Source organism: Oryctolagus cuniculus, chromosome 1 (genome assembly GCF_964237555.1).
Source record: "Oryctolagus cuniculus chromosome 1, mOryCun1.1, whole genome shotgun sequence".
In the NCBI taxonomy this organism is placed as follows: domain Eukaryota; kingdom Metazoa; phylum Chordata; class Mammalia; order Lagomorpha; family Leporidae; genus Oryctolagus; species Oryctolagus cuniculus.
Window position 1 is genome coordinate 111606435 of NC_091432.1, and position 13296 is coordinate 111619730.

At 60.0% G+C, this 13296-nt stretch overlaps 1 protein-coding gene across 38 annotated transcripts in view; it reads right to left on the bottom strand.

Annotated features, from left to right (window-relative positions):
* The window catches only part of PHLDB1 (pleckstrin homology like domain family B member 1), a 46225-nt gene extending 33208 nt beyond the window's left edge, over positions 1 to 13017 (bottom strand). For 10 of the 38 annotated variants that reach the window (XM_051837678.2, XM_051837677.2, XM_051837679.2 and 7 more), the window contains exons 1-4: positions 11042 to 11167; positions 7374 to 7454; positions 6675 to 6798; positions 5671 to 5841 (exon numbers count right to left, since the gene is read on the bottom strand). In XM_051837678.2, the coding sequence (XP_051693638.2) occupies positions 5671 to 5841; positions 6675 to 6798; positions 7374 to 7454; positions 11042 to 11086 (421 nt within the window). In that variant the 5' untranslated portion in view covers positions 11087 to 11167. Of the gene's footprint in view, positions 1 to 838; positions 1009 to 5670; positions 5842 to 6674; positions 6799 to 7373; positions 7455 to 11041; positions 11168 to 12880 lie in introns of those variants that run through there. The other 28 variants (XM_051837659.2, XM_051837660.2, XM_051837654.2 and 25 more) reach the window with 10 other exon arrangements.
* Between the last annotated feature and the right edge of the window lie 279 nt (positions 13018 to 13296).

Here is a 13296-nt window from a genome sequence, read left to right on the forward strand (position 1 = left end):
CATGCTGTCTCTGTGCTATAAATAGTGATGCCAGGCAGCAGAGCTGGATCTGTATTAATAGAGCAGGCAAGAGGGCAGCAGGATGGGAGCAGCCCAGCTCCTGCCCAAATTAACTTTCTATTTGCACACAGGGGCCATAGGCTCTGCCCCAACTCTGGCCCCTATTGCCTACAGGGGCCTGGCCAGCCTGTTTCTGGAAGAAACCCCCTTGATGCCTTCTCCTGCCCCACACATCCAGAGGCCAGCCCTCCAGGGACGCCCAGGAGCCCTGCCCATCCAGTCTCAGTCATGGTCCCAGCCCCCCATGCCCAGAGCAGCTGTGTGCAGGTGGCTGGAGGAGCTGCACATCTGGAGGGAAATAAACCGATCGAAGGAGAGGGTGGATCCCATGTCTGCCATGCAGAGGGGGAACACCACACACACACAGCGGCACACTCAGAGAGCACACATGCTCACTCGGCACAGAGCCCCAGCCCCAGCCCTGCTGGCCACACAAACAGAATGGACCCGCCAGCAGGAGACGCTTGCCACTTTCCATCAGATCCCTACTGAGGCTGCCCTCATCCTAACAAGGATCCCTCAAGCCCATCTGCAGGCTGTCCTCCAGGAGGGGGCTGCAGGCGCTTTGGAAGATGGGGTCTGGCCGGCTGAGCCGTGCACCAAGCCCAGACTCCAACTCCAAAATGTTCAGGGCACAAACCACCCAGTCTCAGCCTCAGGCTCACACAGGGGGCTGAAGACCCATCCCCCTCCTGGTGCCCACCCTTCAGGGCGCCTCCCAGCTCGAGCTCCTCCACGCCCGGTGGCTGGGGCTGGTGGTGGCCGGGGGAGGACTCACCGCTGAACCCGGACCTCCAGATCGTCGGCTCCAGCCAGTGCAGCCCGCCGGGCCCCCGGCCGCCCCGGGCCTTTGAGGGGGCGGGCCGAGCTCCGCGCCGCCGGCTCCAGGCTCGGAGCGCGCAGCCAGGCAGCCAGCAGCCGCCAATGCCCGGGGAGGGGCGGGCCGGCCACCAGCGGCGGCGGGGGAAGGGAGCCAGGGAGGGAGGGACAAAGGAGGGAGGAGGGGAAGAGGAAGTGATGGAGGAGAGAGGAGAGAGGGGAGCGGGATGCGGAGGGCGGGGCGGCGGGAGGATGCGGGGATCCGCGCCAGGGCGGGGACGTGGGCTGAAAGGAGAGGTCCTAGGGAGGCCACGCTGGCCTGGCCACGCAAAGGTGAGAGTGCGCAGGCGCAGCGCGGTGTCTCACTCAGCACCCCGCAGGGTAGGAAGCCAGTGGCAGAGGCTGGGGTCCGAGCCGGTGTCACCTAGGGCCAGTCATGCTGGCCTGGGCTTCCTTATCTATGGAATGAGGTGGCTGGCCTCAGTGACCTCGGAGAACATTCCATGGGTCCATATATGAGGAAGAGGAGAGCAGGGGCCCCATGGAATCCAGATGGGTCCCTAGGTCCAGCATTGGCCCTCAGCCTGCCACTGAGACAAGGTCACCCTGGGCTGGTGATCAGGCCAGGGCAGTGCCCTGTGCCATGCAGGCAGCACTGAGCCCAGCTCAGTGTAAACACCTCTTCCTCTGGACCCCACTCTCCACAGCTCACCCATGACCCAGGCTGGACCAAGACACTGCCCTTCCAGAGGCAGTCTGCATGCTGAGTTCCCAGAAGCCACCTCCTCTCCTTCCTACCCCACCTCCAGTCCTCCGGTCGTGCTGTCCCCAGCCCCACAAAGCACTTTTCCTATCTGGGAAACAGTGTCCCGGTGCCCCCAGGGTCAGGCTGATTTTGAGCCAGGCAGGAACCAGCCAAGGCCCCTAGATAATTGCAGGGACCTAGCGCTGGACCCCAGAAGCTCACAGGTCATCCAGCCTGTCTCCCTCCAAATCCACTGTGTGTGTGCAACCACTCACACAGTCTGACTCGCTGCCTCTCAGACACACACACACTCTGAGTCCCCCCAGCACCCTCAGTACACATAGCCCTCCTGCTGGTTACACACTCTGGCACAGCCACCCTTTCCCTCAGTCCCTGAAGAGACTGCGAAATAAAAAGTCAGTGCCTTGGGGAACCCATCAGGCATACTTTCACCCTCACCAAATAGCCCACCCTGCCCCGCTCCCGCTCTGGACACACACACATCCACACACTCGCATGTGCAAAGCATTTTATTCCCCCTCCTAAAGGAAAAGGAAGAACCATTTAGGGTCAAATGCAAAATGAGGGGAGGCTTAAAAAACAAAACCTCCTCAGGAAGAGTGATTCATCGGTCTGGAAACTATGATGGCCAGCTGGACAAACCCAGCAAGAAATAGGGCAGGAGGCAGCCACAGGCACTGGGGAGCCGAGGCCCTGGCTTCTGTTTTTTCTTCTTTTGAGCTTTATTTATTAGTCAGATCTTTATGAGTTTCAGAACAGAGCAAGCTTGGAGGCTTTGCCCCCCAATTCACAGAAGGAGTAACCGATAGCTGGGTAGGAGAGGAGGAGATCCCAGAGAGGCAGCTGGCTAACCCAGGAGTCCTGGCTCCCGAGCCACACCCCCTGCTGGCCTGCACACAACTCCAACACCCCAGTGAGGGCTTCAGGGAGTGAAGCAGATTTGGAGACAAGGGCTAGGGATGCATGCTAGGAGTGGATGGGGACCTGCTGTCTACACAGCCTGGGCCCTGAGCTGTGTGGCCTTCTGAGTCCTCTCTTACTTAGTCCCCTCCCAGGGCTTTCATGTGGTCTGGCACTGCGGCCCCAGGGTGGGGCAGCCTAGACCCAGACTGAGATTCCTCCTCGCTTCCTTGGTCCCATTTCCAGCTCCACCCCTGGCTTGGTAGAGAAGAGGGTAGCGTGGGATGTGCCAAGATGCCTGGCTACAAGGCGCAGAATGAGGATCTTCCCGACTCCTCACTCCATGCTCCCGTACTCACAGCTCCACGCTAAAGGCTGGCATCTGTTTTCTGCCTGCCTCCCCCTCCCCTGGCCCACGCGTATTCCTGCTGGAAGTGCCTGTCACTGCCGTCTCTGCTTGTCGTGGACTACGTCTCTCCCAGCAGCCTATGGCTGGGCACAGGGCCCAGAGTGATGCATCTAAAGCCTGTCGCAGCCAGAGCAGGCTCCTTGTCATTCCCAGGGTGGATCTCCGTCTGTGCAAAGAGGCGAATCCCCTCTACAAGGCCAGATGAAGGGAAAACGATCCCCTCGTACACACGCCACGGACCGGCATACAGCCAGTGAGTCTGCATGTACACGAGGAGCACAAGCAGACATTTCCGTACTCTTGGTCCTGCGTCCACCCCTGCTGCCCAGTTGAACACGCTGATCCATAAACACGAGAAACAACACAAGCCGAGAGTCACAAACACATCCGGAGATGCATAAACACACTCCAGTTACACAGACACACAGAGATAGCACATGCACCCCCGAGCCACCCAGTTTCCAAGGAAACGCACTCCCAAGAATGTCCGGAGTGGGGCCAGGCAGGGCTGGGCTTGGTGCCTTGCTCCAGAGATGAGACAAGGAACCCTCAGCTCCTGGAGCCCAGGGGAGGGGAGGGCTGGGGAGAAGAACACCCATTCCTTTGTGCCTCTGCCTACCCCTGCACAGGCTGCCAGGCTGCTGAGACAGGCGGGCCCAGACAAGAAGGCTATGGGGTGGGGGTGGGGGGGTGGGTCGGGGAGGGGGTTAGGGTCAGAGAGAGTGGGAGGGCACATACTTGGCAGGGTGGGCATCTTGCTGGGCAAGGGGGGGGGTTGGTCACTAGGGCCACAGGAAATGCTTGAAAGTTTCATTGTGGCCCCAGGCCCTCCCTCTTCCCAGGGAACTGAACCATGCCCTATGAAGACTGGACGAGAGACATGCAGGGCCTGGTTCCTACCCTCCCCCGCCCTGCTCCCAACACACTGGGCAAGACAGTTCTTTGGGGGAACACCGGGCTGCCTTTCAGCTTTGCTCTGTGGCCTCACCTCTGTGCACTTAAGTCTCCGTGACAATGCCCTCTCTGAAACCAAACAGGACTCTCAGGAACCAGATGGCTTCATAGCCAAAGCCCCAGTCTCTGGGGCCCCTTGCTCTCCTCCAGACTCAGAGACCCAAAACCCCGGAGGAAGCAAGGGCCTGCCTGCCGTCACTGACACAGCTGCCTCCTTGCAGTCAGATGTCCATACCCTGTGCTCACCCAAGGGCAGGAGCGAAGGAGTAGGGCAAATTCAGGTCTCGTGATGACCCAAGGGTTTCCTGAGTCTGCTGTGAAGGGAGTAGCATTTAAAGACCCCCCCAAGGGGTGTGCACAGAAGGAGGGTGGGAGACCCTGGAGCAAGAGGGTGCTCTCCTGGAAAGGGGCTTCCAGCCGGTAAGAGTTCTCAGAAAACAATGCCAGCCCTCCTGCTCAGAGCCAGACTTAGCCTGAAACACCCATCCTCAGGGCACCCTCCCCTCTCATCGCCACCCAAATCCACTTTTCTCAATCCCCTGCTTGGATGATTCACAGTAGGGATTGCTCTCAGACCCCGTTTCCACAGTGACCACACCTAGGCTGTCAAAGTGCTACTTGGGGAACCAATGCCGTGGCCCAGTGGGTTAAACTTCCACTTGCAATACCAGCATCCCATATCCTGGCTGTTCCGCTTCCAGTCCAGCTCCCTGCGAATGTGCCTGGGAAGGGAGATCTGGATGAAGTTCCTGGCTCCTGACTTTGGCCTGGTCTAGTCCTGGTTGTTGCAGGCAGTTGGGAAATTAACCAGTAGCCCGAAGATCTTGCTCTCTCCCCCAGCTGTGTTTCCGTCACTCCGTTTCAAACACACATACATATATATGTATATTTAAAAGTGCTGTGTGGGCTGACCTTTTACCTGTCTGTAACCATAGTACTCAGGGCCTGTTTTTTAGAGCCAGCTTCTCTAACAAAAAGGCCCATTGCTTTGGGAAACTAAGCTGTAACTGTATTCATGACCCCAAAGCTGCTACCAACAGCCTTGTACCAGGAGTGGCCATATCCTCAGATTCTGCCATCAGATTTTGCCCTTGGCCCATTCCCAGAGCAAGTTTTGTCCTCTACAGCTTCTCAAACAACTCACTCTGTAAATAAAACTTTAAAAAGGAAAAAGGAATGGGACAGGTGTTTGGCCCAGTGGTTAAGGTGAGTCCTGGCCTCCTTCCCTAGTCCGCCTTCCTGCTGATGTGTGCTGTGGGAGGTAGCAGGTGAAGGCTTGGGGACTCGGGTCCCTGCTATCCCCAGCTGTTGCAAGCATTTGGTAAGTGAACCAGTCAATGGAAGACCTTTGTCTGTCTCTCTGCCTTTTGAATAAATATATGTTAATAAATACTTTTTTAAAAAGCCTCCCTCTAGGCATTATGAAACAAAGACACTGATACTCTCTCACTGCCATTGCTCACCCCCAACACCACCACAGCAGAGCCCGGGCCCTCTGACAGCAGGCACTGGAACCTCTTCTCTCCCGATGGTGTGGAGAGGCAGGTGTGGGTGACCAGAGAGACAGCGGGTTAAAGACTCGTCTGGGTGCTGGAGGGGTTCGGGATGTTGTTAAGGCACATCCAGGCGCACCTGTGCATCCTGCCCCCTGAAACCACTCCCGCGGTTACCATGGTGAACATCACAGAAGGCTTCCCTTGCGCCTAACATGTACAAGCTTTTAAATGGAGACCCCCGTCGGTTTGGGGGCACCAGACCTTACCCTGAGTGAGCCGGGTGGGCTGCCGGACAGGGAGCCCATCAATACTACAGGCATTGCCGCAAGGGTAGAGGGTGAGGGTGCCCTGAAGATTCTCAATGTAGCAGTGTTCTGGAGCCAGGCCCGGGCCCTGCAGCGAGATGTCCCTGGCTGCAGAGCCAATCACCGTCCTCCCTGGAGACAAGAGGCAAACTGAGTCAGAGGGGCTGTCAGGCTGAGCAGGAGCAAGGCAAAGGGGACCACGGAGGTGGGAGAGATGCATTTCTACCTCCTCTCTGCCCACCACTGCTGCCCCTCTTTGGCCCCGGGGTCTGGGGAGACGGCAGAGAAAGCTCTGCTGTGAGGGAGAGAAGGTGCCTGACTCTGCAGACCTTCCCTTGGTCCCCCCAACTGCCCCTCCCTGTGTCTTTGTCCCGTTTCCCTTGCCTCCTACTCTTCCCCCTCTTCTTCTAAATCTCCAGTCTCCTTCTCTCCTTCCTTCTGCCACCTGCACCCCCTCCCCTGCCTCCTTCCCTCCCCCTGGCAGAGCCCCTGGGACTGGTATTTGGAGAATGTGGGGAATGCACTATCACCCTGGCAACAAGTGCAGCCAGGAGAGGCTGGAGGGAGAGCAGAAGCTGAGTGCAAAGGGGGCCATGCCAGGGTCTTATCATGGGAGATCTTGCCCCCCCACTCCTGTCTCTCTATTCTCCGCCGTCCAGGCCCCCATGCCCTGGGTGGGGCCTCCTTCTTGTTGGCCAGACTGGTTGCCAACAGCACGTGCTCTCCTGTTTCAGCAGTGCTATCCTCCTCATTTCTAAACTGATCTTTAATCCCAGCTACCACAGAAGGCAGGCTGTCCAGGGAGGCTGAGACTAGGGGGGCAAGCTGGGAGGGAGGGAGGACTAGGATGGCCGGCAGACAGCAGCAGGGCACACTACATGCAGGGGTCTGGTCTCCCAGGCAGGAATGCCTGTGGTGGGGAGGGGGTGGCAGGCGGCAGGCGGGACGCCCTTGCCCACACTCACCTTCCTCCAGCGGCAGGAGGGTAACAGCCGTGCTGAGTCGCCCACTGCCCAGGCTCACCAGATGGGGTTTGTCCGTTTGCACCTTCAGCCCTTTGCCTGTCTCGATCAGGTCCAAAGGTCCCTTCTGCAGGGAGTGGGGGCGGGGGATGAGCACCATCAGAGACCACCCTAGTCCTGGTCACACCAGCACTCTCTCCACAAGGCTCTGAGGGTGCCGAAAGGCTTAGCACAAACCTCATACAGAGCATCAGTCCCCGAAATTCTAATTAGATCTGAATCTAGGCCACTAACTCGTCCCACTGGATTTATCTCAAGTCTTGGCTCAGCTGCCCCTTTTGTCTACTAAAACAGAAACAGGGAGAAAGGGGTAGAGGCAGGGTCTTAGAGGAGGTTCCAGTGGAGCTCCCTGGCTCTCCATCTCCTCGGCCGGCCATTGCTTGCCCTGGCCACACTACCAGGGAGGGCACAGGCAGGGGGCAAGACAGTGATACAACTCAGGGACACAAACTGTTTTCCGACTTTCAAAGAGGAGTTTCTGAGTGGACCAATTAACCTGATTCAGATAGAGTGAGCTGTTAATAGGCTTGGCACCTGGGGAAGGCCACAAAAGCCAGAACTGCTGCCCTCCTCGTCGGGCTGAGACGTAAGTAGGTAGAAGAGCCGAACCCATGCTCGTCCTGCAGCCCCGACCCTACTCACCTGCACCATGGCCTGGGTCTTGCATCCAGGACCTCCCTGGCTCCTGTTGAGAGCATCCATGGTCCTGGGGCTCCAGAGCTCCTAGGGACACAGCAGAGCAGGGGGAGTTGGGAGGCCAGGGCAAAAGAGGAAAAGAAGTATGTTCTTGGGGTGTTTGGCCCAACAGTAAGGATGCTGATTAAGACACCAGGATCCCACATCTGAGCGTGTAAGTTTGATCCCTGGCTCTGGGTCCAGCTCCTGAGTCCAGCCTCTCGTGAATGCAGACTCTAAGATGCAAGGGCTCAAGTACCTGGGTCCCTGCCACCCACGTGGGGGAGCCGGATTGAGTTCCTGACTCCTGGTTTGAGCCAGATCCAGTCAAGGCTACTGGGGGCATTTGAGGAATGAACCAAGAGGAACTATATCTGTCTGTCTCCCAAATTAGAAAGAAGTGGGTTCTGCAGCACTGTCCTCAGGGCTGGGCATCATCATTGCCAGTAAGCTCATGCTGAAGGAAAACTGGAGGCAGTCAAGGAGCTTGGGGTCCAGGGCACAGAAGATGCCTCACCCACAGCCACGGCATGGATACCACACCATACCAGTCCTGGTCCTTGTCACCATAGGTCCAATCAACACCCTCAGGCCTAATCTGCACCTCTGTGCTTTCTTAGGCTACCCAGAACCCAAGCCCTGGCAGCCAAAGGACCTCAGCCACATGGAGCCTTAAGTAGGGGAGGGGAAATCTACCTTAGTGGGAAAAGCAGAGTCCAGGGAAGCCCCTCTAAGAACCCTGGGAGCCAGAGGCCCCCCAGGGGAGTGGCAGAATGCAACAGGGACTCTCCGTCAACCTTTCCTTCTTTTCTTTTTTTCCCCAGGGGTGTCATCAGGGCGTCTCCTCACAGGAGACAGAGGAGACACAGTCTGCCATCTCTGTATATCTCCACTCCTGCACCCTTTCTTCCCTAGAAAGCACCCCCACCCCTACACAGCCAGCTAGAAACCTCTCTGGGTTCTGAGCTGGCTCAGTGCTCTTAGAAGCAGGAGAAGGCAGGCTTCAGAGCCAGAACTCGAATCCCAGCCATGCACCTTGTCTCTCCCCGGCTCACGTTTCCGGCACCTGAGGAACTGAGGAATGACCTCTGTGTGCTAATGTGCACCCATGTGCCCATCCCTTGGCCAGCTTGCTACTGAAGTGTTGCTGGGGAAAGCCGAGAAGAGAGTGGTGAGGGTGAGGGAGGTAGACTCAGGACAGCGGGGTTTCCCTCCTCTTGCTCTTCCAGCAGCCTACGAGGTGACCTGGAGAGGAAGTGGGGGCACAGCCAGCATTCCAAGGAGTGTCTAACTCTGGCAGTGGGTCCTTAAGGCCTCGGTCATGGAGTTGCTAAATTTACCCTCCCGGCTTCCACCCTTCCTGCTTGGACTACATCACCTCTGTCACCATTTCCACCCAAGCTAGCGGAAGAGAGTCCGGAATAGGCCTGGGGCCCACCCAAAGGCCGCCTAGGAAAAGGGAAGGCAAAAGCCATTCACTTAACACCAAGTCCCAAGTTGGCCTAGCTCCTCCCCAGGAGATCTGGCCATGGGGAAGAATTTCCAGGGATGGAGATCGCTGTACGGCTTCCTTAGACTCACTTTCCGAGGGAGGAGAGATGGACAGTGGGTTGGGAATGGGAAATTTATGCAAAAGGAGGGGTGATAAAAACAAAATAATGGAGAGGGAAAGGCATCATACTTTCACAGAAAGAGTGAGCTGGGACGCAATAACCTGAAATTCTATCCTGACTTTATTTATTCACTAGCATTTAACCTCTGATTATCAAGACATTCTTCCATAAAACTTGGAGAGAGAAAAAAGATTGACCAGTGCTTGCTTGGGGCTGGGGGTGGGATGGGGAGTGACTAACCGAGCACAAGATTCTTTTTTTTGGGGGGGGGTGGGGGTGACAAAAATGTTCTACAGTTAGAGGCCCTGGCTCTGCTCCCGGTTCAGCTGCTTGCTACAGCACACCCTAGGGGTAGCAGATCATGGCCCAAGTATCTCTGCCACCCACATGGGGAAATCTGCATTGAGTTCCAGACTCATGGCTTCCACCTGGCCTAGCTCTGGCTGCAGTGGGCACTTAGGGAGTGAACCAGGAGAAGGAAGATCTCTCTCTCTGCCTTCCAGATGAAATGAAACTAAGTGAAACAGTTAAGACATTTTAAAAATTAGATTGTAAAGAGAGTTGCTTAGCCCTATAAATAATGTAAGAATCATTGAACTGCACACTTAAATTGTATTTTTTTTTTGACAGGCAGAGTTAGAGAGAGAGAGAGAGACAGAGAGAAAGGTCTTCCTTCCGTTGGTTCACACCCCCCCCCAAATGGCTGCTACGGCCGGAGCTACACCAATCCAAAGCCAGGAGCCAGATGCTTCTTCTTGGTCTCCCATGCGGGTGCAGGGCCCATCCTCCACTGCACTCCTGGGCCACAGCAGAGAGATAGACTGGAAGAGGAGCAACCGGGACAGAACCCGGAGCCCCAGCTGGGACTAGAACCCGGGGTGCTTGCCTAGTGAGCCACAGTGCCAACTTTAAATTGGATTTAAAATTAAATTTTATGGTATATAAATTATACCTCAATAAAGCTACTTTTTTTTTTAAAGGCTGTCTGAAGATTCAGGTCTTGTATTCAGTGACACCCCTCGAAGTGCAAAACACTGTAAAAAATGCCAGTTAAGACCAGCTGCATGACCTTGAGCGAAGCAATTCACAGGTGCAGGCCTCAGTTCCTTCACCTGTCAAAGCGGAGTGAGAGGCAGCCGTGGGCGTGCTCAATTATTTGGCAAAGAACTTCAAGTGGAGATAAAGATTGTAAAGGAATAAGGTTGATGGGGAACAAGAGTGCTAGAGGAGAACAGAGAAGGGAATGAGGAGGTGAAAGGAGAAGGAGAGATAAGGAGAGAGGTGTGGGGAGAAGATAAGATGGAGAGATTGGGAGGTGCGAGCCTCTGGCCCCAGCCAGGAAACCTAATCCCGGCGAAGTGGAAACACCTGACCAGCCGGTGTCCGCACGCAGGCGGCCATCGCCGCGGCTCAGAGCCGCCACTTGGAGGCACGCCCTCCTCGGACCCCCAATCCTGGCCTGAGCGCGGAGTGAGGGCGCTGACTGACCGGTGGGCATCCGGAGTCCCCCCCCAACCTCCCGCCCCCTCCAGGGTCTGTAATTACCCACCCTGCCTGCCACCACGGTCTTTTTGAGAAACCTCACCCAGCTCAGCTGCCAAAAACAGGCCCCAGCTCTGCAGCAAGAAGTCGGGCAGCAGCACCCCAGCTACCTCGGGAGCAGAGTGGCAGAGGTCTCTGTGTCCGGACTGGACGGGCGACACGGAGCCCCCCCCCCCCCAATGCGGCCAGGCCGGGGCTGTGACCGTGACCCTGGGGTACCCGGCCTCCACGCCCAGCGACAACACCCCCGCACCTGCGCCACACCGGGCAGCAGTCCCCAGCCCTCTCCGGCGAGCGGGGCGCCTCTCGGGGATCTCGGCGCCCGAGTGAGGGTGGAGGGAGGTCCAGGAAGGGCCCACAAGCCCTGGCACTAAAAGAGGCCCGGGCTCCCCCATGGGGCCTAAGATGAAAGGCCCCAGCCCCCGCAGCCCCACTGCTCAGCTGCCCCCCAGAGCCCCTGCGGGGCGCTCGGGCCCTCACCTGCGTCTTGGGGGGCCAGCCGCGGCCTCGCCCCGGGCGTCGCATAGCTGCGACCCGCGGCCTGCGGGGCCGAGCCGGGATCCTCTCGGCCGCCCGCCGCCTTCGCCTTCCCGGCGCACATCCGCCCTCGAGGAAGGAGGCAGGAAGGGAAGGAAACTGAGGCCGGGAGCCGAGCGGGCGGGACGTCCGAGCGGGGCGGGGGCCGGAGCGGGGCGCCGAGGGCCCAGGGGGCGGAGAGAACTCAAGGCCGTGGGGGAAAGGGGGCCTTGCGGGGAAGCGGACGGGGAAAGGGAAGTTTGGGAGCAGAGGCTGGGGGCAGGGGTCCTCGGGTGGAGGGGGTGACAGCTAGGGGAAGACCGCGGCGCCGCTGAGGGGAGAGGGCCGACGGGCCGACCAGAAGCCCCAGAGGCGGCGAGCGAGGCGAGGCGGGCGCGCGCCGCAGCATGAGGGCCGGGGACCCTGCAGAGGCGCGAGTCCGGTCGGGGTTGTGGCGTTGTGTGGGGTCTAGGGGTGCCGAAAGGGTGCACCTCTCGGAAGCGGGCAGGCCGGGTGCGCCTTCCGCCGGCTAGAGGCCCCTGCTCCCCCTCGGCCGGCCCCTCCGCGGGCCGCCCGGGTGGGACAAGGCCGCAGTGTTGGGCCGCCTGCCGTGGCCGCCCCGCCCGCCCCTGACGGCCGGACAAGCGGCCTTTCTTCGGGGTCCGCGGGGAGAAGGCGCCGCTTGTTCGCTCCACGGGCAGAGGGGGCGGCCCCTCAGACACCGCCCGCTTGCGGCCGGGCGGCTGCGTGTCAGACTCGGGAGCGCGAGCGCGGGCACGGGTTCCCCGGGCAGGAGGCGGGTGGTGGTCGCCCGGGCTCGGCTTGGGCACCGCGCGGCGATCCGGCGCTGGGGGGCGCGCCGAGGCAGGAGCGGCCGGCGTCGGGGGCGGGGGGCCGGCGCAGTGGCGAGCTTGTTTGTGGGACCGCTGGGGGTGAGTCAGCCACGGGAGCCTCCGCGACGGCTGAGCTAACGGGCCCAGAATGCGGCCCCGCCCCGGCGTCCTGGTCCCCCGCCGGCCGCGGCCGCCGGGCCAAGTCCCCGCTCGCGCCCGCCTCGCCGGAAGCGTCGCGAGCTCCTCGGCAACCCTGCACCCGGCGGCCCCACCCGGCCGCCCGCCCGCCCGCACTTCCCCATCCCGGGGGAGCCCGATGACTTGGCTGAGCCTCCGCGCTGGGGAACTCCGCTGGGGATTCAAATGCAGACCGCGCGGGCGTGGGGAGAGCCTACGACTCACTTTTCCAACGTGCCCCTTGCGGCCTCCGCGCCCTGAAGACGTGGACCCTGGAGGAGTGCCTGGCAGGCCCCAGACGTGCTTCCCACCTCCTGGACACCCCCCGAGGGTCCCTATCGGACACTCATGCCTCCAGGCCGGACCCCCATCCCTTTCTTGTCCATCTAGGCGGCCGGCAGGGGAGCCCCCGGCCCGCCGGTCCTGCTGTCGGCGGAGGGGGGAGGGGTGGGGACTCTGAAGGACGAGGACACGCGCGCGCACGACACCCGAGACCCTGGCAGTGGCCCTGCCGGGGGAGGGCGCGAGGGCCCCCTCTGGCGGCGATGCTGGCGGCAGCTCAAGAGGGCAAAAACGACCAGCTCCCAGGGAAGCGGCTGGCCGACTCCGCACCAAGCCCCCGTCGCCCGCCCGCACTCACCTGCGGTGGCCCTCCTCCCCCATGGATTTCTTCTGAGCCCCCCAGCCCAGCGCTGATCCGAGGCCTCTGGCCAGGCCCTGGGATTTCCCCTTGCCCGGTCGTGGCAGTGCAGTGAATAGGACCCGAAGAGGCAATAGGAGGGGGCCCTCTTACCTGGGGTGGGTGGGTGGAGGCAGACACCGGTCCCTTTGCCCGGCTTGGCCGCGGCGGCCTGGGGTTTCAGGAGGACACTGTTGCTTTTCCCTGGGAGCCCGCTGAGTAGGAGGAGAGCGAGCCTGGCCCGCCCCCCCCCCCAGTCCCCGCCTCCACCCCCGTCCCGTCCGCCTGGCCAGCCAGAGAAGACGCCCTTGTGGGGCTGGAGTCCAAGGTCCCCCCACCCACCCTTTCCCACAGCAGCACCTCCCCCCGCCTGCACAGCGCCCGCTTTGTTCGTCCCCACAGCTGGGCTCTCCACTGCCCCGCACACATCCCCAACAGCCCCCCCCCCCGCCCCCGGGCTGGGACACTCCTGGACCACTCTCCACCCAAGGCTTTAAGGCCCTTCTCCCCGGCTGTTTTTGACAGTTCCC